Source organism: Nannospalax galili, unplaced genomic scaffold, assembly GCF_000622305.1.
Source record: "Nannospalax galili isolate Female #2095 unplaced genomic scaffold, S.galili_v1.0 scaffold161, whole genome shotgun sequence".
In the NCBI taxonomy this organism is placed as follows: Eukaryota; Metazoa; Chordata; class Mammalia; order Rodentia; family Spalacidae; genus Nannospalax; species Nannospalax galili.
The window spans coordinates 3,777,064-3,787,671 of record NW_008348586.1 but is presented as its reverse complement, the minus strand read 5'-3'; the positions used below and the strand labels follow the sequence as shown (position 1 = coordinate 3,787,671).

At 47.1% G+C, this 10,608-nt stretch overlaps 1 protein-coding gene across 3 annotated transcripts in view; it reads right to left on the bottom strand.

Moving 5' to 3' along the window:
• Positions 1-334: 334 nt before the first annotated feature.
• Positions 335-10,608, bottom strand: part of Pdcd11 (programmed cell death 11) — a 47,975-nt gene continuing 37,701 nt past the window's right edge. For 2 of the 3 annotated variants that reach the window (XM_029569681.1, XM_029569682.1), the window contains exons 26-36: positions 7,177-7,233; positions 6,461-6,583; positions 5,741-5,863; positions 5,048-5,336; positions 4,806-4,922; positions 4,219-4,368; positions 3,789-4,036; positions 2,916-3,084; positions 2,292-2,445; positions 1,729-1,894; positions 870-1,041 (exon numbers count right to left, since the gene is read on the bottom strand). In XM_029569681.1, the coding sequence (XP_029425541.1) occupies positions 870-1,041; positions 1,729-1,894; positions 2,292-2,445; positions 2,916-3,084; positions 3,789-4,036; positions 4,219-4,368; positions 4,806-4,922; positions 5,048-5,336; positions 5,741-5,863; positions 6,461-6,583; positions 7,177-7,233 (1,768 nt within the window). Of the gene's footprint in view, positions 1,042-1,728; positions 1,895-2,291; positions 2,446-2,915; positions 3,085-3,788; positions 4,037-4,218; positions 4,369-4,805; positions 4,923-5,047; positions 5,337-5,740; positions 5,864-6,460; positions 6,584-7,176; positions 7,234-10,608 lie in introns of all 3 variants that reach the window. The other variant, XM_008845682.2, reaches the window with a different exon arrangement.

Below are 10,608 nucleotides of genomic sequence, written 5' to 3'. Positions count from 1 at the left end.
GTCTGTGCTAGCCTCTTAGAACTCTAGGATATTAGGTCTGGGAAGGTGAGGTCACTGGGCTATGCTGAGCCTTTGATGGCAGTTTAAGCTGATACTTTTGGCTTTCCTCAGTAGCCTCAGTTTCCCAATTTTTCCTTTGGGACTCTTGCCTCTGTCCTCCCAGTCTCCACAACAGGGCAGAAGGTACAAGCTGAGCTGAGACCAATGCCTGCACCCTCAAATCACAGGGGAGGGTGTTTCGGGGCCCTACCAACCTCTTGGGTGGACTGAGAGCCTGCCAGGGACAGAGTGGGATCCCAACCATGAAATCCAATCATTGGAGTTTGCCCTTTGGCTCTTAGTCCTTAGGAACTCCCTGAAGAAGGAATATTTGTTTTTTCTGGAAGTCCAGGAACCTGCTGCCTGAAAACACTTGAGCTGCCCCAGGAAAGGAAAAAGATGATGTAATCTGTAATATAAAACAAGTAAAGAGGCCTTAAAACTCAAGGGCTGGGAATAGAACTCAGTGGAAGAACATCTGTTTAGCCCTTGGTTCAGTCTCTAGCACCCTAAAGTAAAAAACAAAACAAAAACAAAGAAGTTGGCTTGGTGGCACATCCCTTTAACCCCACCACTCCTTTAATCCCACCATTCAAGAGACAGAGGCAGGTGGAGTTCTGGGAGTTCCACACCAACCAGGACTACATAGTGAGAGCTTATCTCAAAGAATTAAAAAAATAAATTTAAGAAGGGAAACATCTCCAGTTCTTTTTCATCCTGACAGGATTGCCCCAAGCATGCTGTAGAAAAGGCAGCATTTAAACAGTCTCAGGCAACAACTTTGTAAGTGTCCAGGTGTCTGCTGCAGTATCTGGTGGAGCCAGTAGCCACTAGTCCTCCAGCACTGAGCTCTTGGCCTCAACATACTCCAGGGCTTTTGCCTTGACCGCCTGCACGTCCTGCTCAGTGCCGTGTTGCTTCTCATAGTCCAGATAGCGCTTGAAGAAGAACTTCATTCTCTTAGGGGCCAGGCTCAGATGAATGACCCGCTCAAAGATGCCCCTGTCAGGAAGAACAAGGGTGAGATTGCCTTGAGGTCCCTGCCACATGACTCCTGGCTCGAGCTCCCCAACTTGCTCTCAGGTACTGTGGCCCTCTAACATCCAGCACCCCATTTCCACCTTTCTTTTGCTTATCAATATGAATGGCTCTGAGGTCCTGGGGAAGAGACAACACCTTCATTTTCCAAATGAGCAAGACCCTCAGAGACAAAAGGCTTAACCTGCCTAAAATTACACATGAAAGAGTATAAAGCTACTGGGATGGGGACACACAATGACAGAAGCCAAATTCAAACCCACATAAGAGCGTGAGTGGGGCTCTTGTTCTTTCTGGACCCTACTCTATCTACCTACTTCCAAACCTCCCTGCCCTATGAGGACTATGGGGACAATAATATAAGGTCCTACCTATGAAGGTTCTACCAATGAAAGGCAAGTACAGCATAAACCAGGAAGGACCCCAAGTCTCCTGGGTCCCAGGCCAACTCTTACCAAAGGGTTCAGACATAGACCAGGGGCTGGAAAGGTGAACCAAATGGACCTGGGGAATCATGTCAAAGCTGTTTTTCTAGGTCAAATAAGATAACTGGGAGCTGCCATGGGGCAGCTAAAATGACCAGTATGGCCAAGGCCTCCACCTATCCCACACTCTACCAGGAGTCAGCCCTGGTCTGTTTTCCCCTCTCACCTGACTTCTTTCTGGCTGCCATGCTTGATGGTCATGTCGATGTAGACCGACCAGACGTCTGTACGTTTGGGGTAGGTGCTCAGCATGTTTTCAAAAATGGCTTTGGCCCGTTCTGCATCCCCCAGCTTAAACTCCAGCTGGGCGAACTTGGCAATCACATCCACATCTGTGGGGAGAGGACAGCTCAGAGAAAAGTTAAGCCCAAGGACCCCTCACCACAGCACAATATGCTACAGGGGCAGGGTTAGCCTAATTGCTTTTGGGTCAAGATCTAGGGCACAAGAGGGACAAACCCAAAAAGGACTGTGGGTAGATTTAGATCTAGTACATGAGCCCTGGAGACATGCTTCCTTAGGGCCTAAGAGCAACAGAATAAATGCTAATTATTTTTGCTTCTCCATCAGCATTTGACATGCAACATACACCACTATATTCATGAGCATGTGATCAGCAGAGCCCTTCATAGGGTTTTTGGTTCAGAAGCTATTGTATCCTGGACAAGAGGACACCAATCCCTATTCCCAGGTAGTGAGCATGCTTAGGAACTGGGGAAGAACACTCACGCTCTTTAGTAGGCAGGCACTCCAGGGCTCGCTGCAGCACTCGGTGACTGGCCCCAGCCTGGCTCCTCCCCAAAACAAAGGCACCATATTTGATCCAAACAGCTTTCTCCTGCCGGAAACGCTTCAGCATCCGGTTATACAGCTCACCAGCTTCCTGTGGGAAAGATAAGGTAAGCTAAGGAGAGTGTGGCACCTGAGTGACAATAAAGGCAGGCCATGGTGTTCCTGAGAAGCTAGACTGAGCTCACTGGTGCCAAGTTCTTAATTCTACAGGCCTGAGGAGAGAAGGTCTTCAAAACTGGAAAGCACAATACAGTGGCACAAAGTGGTGGAGTTTCCCTAGTACTCCTTCCCGGTAAGGAGTGGAAGACAGATGTGAAAATGGCAAGGGAAAGAACCTACAAGGCTAGAATGCTAGAATGTCTATAATGCTCATCAGTGGCCTGAGGCATTCATGATACCAGGGTCCACTGTCTGTCACTTCCCTCACCTGCACGTCACTTTCCCAAAATGGAGGAAAGGAGAAATGACTTATCTCTTTGGAAGATGAGAAAGTTAAGGCCCAGAAATCAGGTAGTGAGCCTGAAGGCTCTGGGCAACTGAGCACCAGGCCCAACATCCTACCTTGAACTTCTCAGACTTGGTGTAGATGTCAGCCAGGTGCAGGAAAACCTTGAGAGGCTCGTTGTACTGCACAGCCTGCTCAAAAACCTTAGTGAGGGACTCCTGGGAGCCATACATGTTTTCCAGGTTCAGCAGTGCCACCCAAACATTCAGCTTTTCCTGCTCCTCTCTGGAGGTCCAAGAGTCAGCACATGAGTTCCATCAGCTCAGCTCAGCTCACCCCACTCCCATCAAGGATGTTCATGAACTACTTCCTCCCAGGCAACAACCATGTCCTCAGGTCTCACTCAATCCTAAGTGCAGGAATCATGGGGCCCTGTCCCCACTGCAGTTCAGTCTGGGGAACCCAATGCTCCCCTCACTGCCAGGTCTGGGGTTGCCCTGATTTCTCATTCCATTCCTGGGAAACACGCATCCAGATTATAGACTAGCCTGATGTTCAAGCTAGAAGACTAGGTCTGATTCTCTCCCCAAACTATGGGAATGAAACAAAGGGCTGTCATCCCTCTACACTGGGCTTCAGAAAGCTAACTCTGTTCTCAGAAATGGCCATCTCCAGGGTTTCTACCCAAGCACACGCTGAGTGCTCCTTGTTCTACTTGTCCTGAGAAACTTACTGATATAGAGACTAGTAAGTGTCACCACAGCTATTTCAGTGAAGACGACCATAAAATATAAATGAGCAGATCTGTTTCACCGATGGCTACACTTACAAGAATGAGCCCAAGAGCCTATGGGCTACTAGTGCAGCTGCCCAAACTGCCACCAGCCTGCCCAGGAAGAAACGACCCATGATGTAAGCCAAAGCATGGGGCAATGCAGTACACCTGGTCTAAAGACCCCTCCTGATAGTGGAAGAGCCCAAGCCCAGACCTGAACGAGATGGTCTTCAGGGCCCTCTCAGCCACAGCCCGGGCCTTCTCAATCTCAGTGGCCTGCAGGTGGAAAGCCATGTACTGCAGCCACAGGATGGAGCTGTTGGGGGAGCTCAGCACCAGCCGGTCAAAGTCATCTGCTGACTCTGGCTGTCGCCCAGGGTCCATGAGTGCTTCCTCAATGCGGGATAGCTCTTTCTCTGCTTTTTGCTTCTCCAATTCTCTTTCCTTTTTGCTTTTCTTTTTCTGTTATGGAAGGAAGATAAGTGAGTCATCTGTTCCTTGAATCCCAGGGGAAAAATGAGGTGGAAGTCATGGGTTTATAAGACAGTCCATGAACCCTACCCAGGAAGAGACACCTAAGCTAGAACAGGGACAGGAGTTGGGGAAGTTCTGAAAGAAGAAAACGGCCTTGGCAAATACAGCACCGTAGCTTGGCGTGGCTTCTCATCCTCCTCGCTATCTGAACTCTCTCCTCGAGTGGGCAAGGCTGGAGTCAAAGAGTCAAGCCCCACATCCCAAGTGAAGCCTGAAGATAGCTGTAGCCGGGGCACCTCTGTGGGCTTCATCTGCCCTCCCTGCAGGATCACAGAACCCGGAGGAAAACATGAACCAGGATGTTCCCTGCTCCCCAGCCTACTACCACAGTGAAGACCATTCCCACTAGGCCTTGGCCTGCTGAGGAAACTACACCATTGACATGAAAATGCTCTTTATAAATCAATTACTTACGCAGTGAATTTACAAAACACTAAATATGCATAAACATGTACATATGTCAACAGGAAATCTGAAACAGAAGTATTGAGGGTGGCAAGGGTTTGAGCATCCAAAGCCCAGGAAGCCCTGCCCCATGGCTGAGACTTCCACACTGTCCTCCCTACTCCAGTACCACTGCTTCCATTTGTTAGGGGTGAGTGTAGGCTCAGATAGGCTGCACCTCCTCCTCAACTCCCCACCTCTAGGAGGTCCCCCCCACCCCTAGCCTTTCCCTCCATTCAGTAGTGGCTCTCACCTTGGGTAGCACCTTCAGCTCCTCCATCTCCTCTTCTCCCTCCCGGTAGTACACTTCCACACCACTGTCGTCCTCCTCTGGTGCCCCAGCCTTCTTTGGCTTCTTGTTCATTCTTTCCTGCAATGGTGACAGAAGAAGATGGTGCCCAGGAGTCTCCTGCTCCTCCTAACTTCATGTGGCTCTCACTGAGAGAAGGGTGGGCAGCTGCACTTCTAGGGGACAGTCTCTCCCTGGGGACAAACCTGTTCACTTCCAGACTCCTGGCGCTCCCGCTTGCCCTGTCTCTTCCCTTGTGGCTTCTGAGGTTCTTTCTTCTCCTGACTGGAGAGCTGTAGTTCCTCCTGTCCCTTTTGGTTTTTCTCTTTCCTTTTCTGACTCTTTTTCTTCTCTTTTAGGTCCTTCCCCTTGGCCTCTGGTCTCCTCTCCTCTTGCTTCAAAAGTGGCAGTTCTGGGGAGGCAGAAAATACATCCGGCTTCCCAGTGTCGCAGGGGAGGAATGACAGCTCTACCAGGTTCTTTTGGTGGTTCACACTAATGCAGGGAGAAAGTGAAGGTGGGAACTAAAGACAGCAAAAAGGCACCCCGGGCACGGCAGGCAGTCTAGACCTTCTTTCCTCATCATTCAGGTCTAGGCCCTATTCACCTGCTTTGGGATCCCCTCAAAATTCTCATGGAAGACTTTTGATCTGCTTGGGGTGGGGGATAAATCCCCCAAACAATACCAACAATAGGGGCCAGTCTATTCAAAGGCTGAGGCTGGAGCTAAGGTCAAAGGTTCCAAACGCCTTTTACTCCTCTGAGCACTGTATGCATCACTACCCACATCTTTATGTTCAGAGTTTACCTAGAAATCTCTTCCTATCCAAGGCTCCTAGAGAAAGGAACTTGATCAAAGACAGAGAGGGACAGAGAGGGCAGCGGAGAGAGTCACCTACCTTAGGATCTTGGTGGTGATCAGTTTACCCTCAGGGAGATATTTGTTAAAAAGTTCTTTCTTGGGTGGGCTGCACTGGGAGACATGTGAGTGCTGGGCCAAACCCACAACTGAAGGCCCAAGGCTGAAAGGAGACAGACAAAGAGTTTTGTGGTTATAAATATGGCAGGATCCAAATCATATCTAATGTCTCTACTTTTATAGGGCCTCAAGTTGTGACAGGATTTATGAGACATCAGTTCAAGGTATCCAGGAAGATAAATTTGGCTTTAGAAACTGGAAAAAAATTCCTATGCATAATGAAGATATGGGGGGTGAGGGGTTGTTTGTTTGTGGGACTAGGAATCCAACCCAGGGCCTTAGGCAAGCTAGGCCAGGGCTCACTGAGCTACATCCTCATATCACCTTTTATCCACCCCAACATTATAATATCTAAATCACAAGCTGCTTCAGGAGAAGAGAGGAAACATAATTGCAGAGAAACACTTGAAACTGAAATGCCATATTCTTTTTCCAAAACACCAAACAACAAATAATTTAAATCTTTTTAAAAAAGCATTTTAAAACTTGGAATTTTAGAAACTGGTAAGAACACACTGCTCCCCTCTACATTCCCATCAAAGTTGACTGGGGAGGCAGTGAGTCTGAGGCAACTCAAGAAAGACACTCAGGTCTCTGGATCCAGGCCCTAAGGCACCAGGGCCTTAGTGAGACCACTTACCCCACGAGCACACCATTCTGCTGGACAGACTTCACATAGCCCCTCAGGAGCTGCCCTTCCTTAACGTCCTGGATGCAGTTAACCTCTGGATCTCTTATTCTGCTTTTTGTCTCTGGGTTTGTCCTAAAGGAATAAAAGGGCTACATATACATATCTTTACCTCATTGCTGCTCTCCCCCCAGTACATCCACAATAATCATATTCTGCATGTATGACTCTGCCTCTGCATCTGGAAGCAGTGGTAACCTCCAGAGCCCAGCCTGCTCAATCGTGTGGTCTTGCCAGGCCAGAGCCACATGTGTCTGAGAGCTGGCTATACAAAAACAAGCTAGAGACTGCCCAAATTTAACCCTGATCCTAGCAACACCCATTTTTAACCACAGAGTAAGTAGGGTGCAGGCCAGCCCTTTCCATGCTGTATTCATCATGGAACCCTGAGAACCAGACCACTTCCCTCACAAGCACCACCATCTTGCTACTTGATTAGATACCCATATTTAGGTATGTGAACTATTACCTAGAGGATAAGAGCCTGAGTAGACAGGGTTCTTCCAGCAACATAAATGTCCCCAGCTTTTTTTGGATGAGGTTTAGTGTATAAAACATGGATGGGAAGAGAGGGTAGGAAACTCAAAATTCTATGACAGATGCATGGAGCCTTCCCTAAGTCTTCTGAGTAGATCCGCCTCCCTTTTTATCCCAATACCAATACTTACCTGGATGATCGTAGTGATAAGACCAACATATGGTCTGCTGTGGACAGTACATAACATCTGGAATGAGAACAAAAAAGCACACTCAGTGGTATCTCTGGGGATCGCCAAGGGCCTGAGCTTCCTCTCCACCCAGATGCCAAATTGGCAAGAGCGAGAAGACATGAGACCTATCTCCTCAGTCTGTTAAAAACCTGCTAAAGGACTCTGGAAAAGTCACATCATTTCTCTGGACTGCAGTTTTCAAGTCTATCAAGTAAGAATAGCACTACCTTCTCTCCTCACCCAAGAGAAAATAAGTAAGAGGAGACAAAGCTCTCTGGAAGGCTCACTGAGCACAAGGTATGCAAATAGTCCCAGGCTTATGACAACCTGACTCAAGATTTTTCCACTTTTGCAATAGAGTAAAAATGACAGGTATTCATTAGAAATCCTATTTTAAATCTTATTCTTTTCCCAGGTTGGCGATATGTAGGAGAATACTCTCACAATGTTGACCAGCAGTAGCAGCAGCAAGCTGAGTGCTCCACTCAGCCACCTGACCCAAAGGGGAAAAATGGATGCTCACTGTACTGTCAAGCTATGGTGTATGCTAACAGTGCACTTCCAGCTTCTGGTATCTTCAACTTATAACAAGTTTATTAGGACATAATCCACCAGAAGTTGAGAAGTATCAATAGTTAAGAGATGAGACCAGCCCTATATTAATTCTTGGATGATCTCTGTAGAGACAGAAAAACAACTCAGTGTAGCTGGAGAGATGGCTCAGTGGTTACAAGCACTGACTGCACTTGTAGAGAACTCAGGTTCAGTTCCCAGCACCAACAAAGCAGTTAACAACTCTCTGTAACTCTAGTTCTAGGAGATCCAATGCCCTCTGACCTCCGTCAGGCACTGTACATATAGGTGCACTTACCTACATGCAAGCAAAACATTCATACACATAAATAAATTTTACAAAGAAAAATTAAAGCTATTAAAAAAAAATGACCAAGGGACAACTCAGTGAAGACACAAAACAACAGATCAAGGAGTTCTGAAAAGAAGAGACTAAAGAGGGAAAGCATGGCCGACTCTGTTGCTGGTTTTCAAAGTAACTCAGCTCAAATTATAATTCACAGCCCTAAATCCCTAAGTATACACAATCCAAATTTTTCCCACGACAGATGTCTGCTTTTCTTAACAAGCACTCAAGGCCCCCAGAGCTGGAAGGGGCCCCCAGATTCTACCTTGAGGCAAGTAAGTTCTTACCCACATCTGACAGATGAAGGGAATTATAATTACATGCTACTCAAGATCTGGCTGCCATAAAAAATACTCAAAATGATTATGTTGCTAAAAACCACACCCTCATTTTATAAGCTTCAAGGGACAAACCAGAGATGATTTTAGATGTCTAGGGCTCATCTAGGACTCTTTTCCCAGGCTCTGGGTATTTGGGGGCTGTTTACCATTGATAAGCAGTTGGCAATTTAGGCAGGTACCAGTAGCTGGGGCACTTGAGATGGGAGAGGGCGATGATTATTTTATAGTCTTTATGTAGCAAATGTGTACGTTCTACCACGAGCCAACTTGCCAACTTTATCTTAATGAGCTGAAGTCTGGCTCTTCAAGGACAGTTTACTCAGGCTATAAAGGGTCTTAAAACTATGAGGAGAGCCGGGCATAGTGGCATATACCTTTAGTCCCAGCACTAGGGAGGCAGAGGCAGGCATGGATCTCTGTTGGTTTACATAGTGAGTTCCAGGCCGGCCCCATTACAGGGTGACCCTGTCTCATAAAGAGCCAAAACAAACAGACAAACAAACGTAAAACTCTATGAGGAGAGGGGGCTGAGAGATGCCTCAGTGGTTAAGAGCACTGGCTGCTTTTGCAGAGGACCCAAGTTTGATTCCCAGCACCCACTAACTGTCTGTAACTCCAGTTCCAGGGGATGTGAAGCCCTCTTTTGAGCTCCTCGGGCACTGCATGACATGGGTGCACTTACATACATGCAGGCAATTATACTCATACACATAAAAACGGACACTCTATGAGGAGAGACCACAGAGATGGCTCAATAGTTAAGAACACTGGCTGCTCTTGCAGAGAGGCCGGGTTGACTTCCCAGTACCACAGAGAGGGTCATTACTGTCTGTATCTCTAGTTCCAGGAGATCTGACCCTTCTTCTGGTCTCTGAAGTCATCAGACATGTACTTGGTGTACATACATACAGGCAGTCACACTCATATAAAAATAATCTTCAAAAAACCAAAACTAAAACTAACCAAACAAGAGATGCTAGGCGTGGTGGTGGTCTTTTTTGGTCTTTTTGAGACTCTCCCTGTAGCCTCAGCTAGACTGGAGCTCACTATGTAGACCAGGCTGGCCTTGAACTCATGCCTTCAGTCCTAGCACTCAGCTCAGGGGGCAGGGGCAGGCGAATCTCTGTGAGTTCAAGGCCAGTCTGATCTACATAGTGAGTTCCAGGCCAGCTAGGGATGTAGGGAGACAAAAAAAAAAAAAAAAAAAAAAAAAAAAAAACAAACCTCTTAGAGCTGGGCAGCTGCCCTCTAACACCAGTGCTGCCTCTAGCTCCAACCAAAGGAGAAAGTGGGTAAATAAGAAGGTCTCTATGCCAAGGCTCCTATGAAGCTGACTGCCCTCACATCCACACACCCAGGAAATAACTGGCTACAAAAGCTGTCTGCAAGAGCACAACCTCTATTAGCAGAGTACAGAAAGTGTTAGAAAAATGGTACAGTAGAGCTCTCTGTTTAATCAGACACTGCCAGACATCTATCCAATTTCTTATTCATGGCTACTTCCAGTGTCTGGCAGGAGACACTGCTCAGGACTTCAAAACAGACCTGTGCTCCCAGAGCATGGCTATTGGTGCTTTGCAGGAGGCAAGTGAGGCCTATTTGGCTGGCCTTTCTGAAATGTGCTATCCATGCAGAATGTGTGTTAACTATGCTAAAAGATATCCTGGTAGCACTCCACATACACAGAGAACATGATGGTTCAGTGGGTAAAGGCACTTGCCACCAAGTTGGCAACCTGAGTTTATTCCCCAGGAACCATATAAAAAAGGAGAACCAATTTCCGAAGCCCTCAGACCTACACACATAAACCATGACATGTCCATCCCCAAGCCCACCAATAAATATAAAAAAAACAAAACAAAACAAAAACAAACCCCACCACAACAACAAAAAACAAGGGGGCTGGAGAGATGGCTCAGCAGTGAAGAGTACTGACTGCTCTTGCAGAGGGGTTTGAGTCCCAGCACCCACATGGCAGCTAACAACCATCTGCAACTCGAGCTCCTGGGGATCTGATGCCCTCTTCTGGCCTCTGTGGGTATTGAACCCATGGGTGAAACTCACACATAAAATAAAACTGAATAAGTAAAAATCCACTATGATAGGAAACATTTTCATTTTCTCAAAATA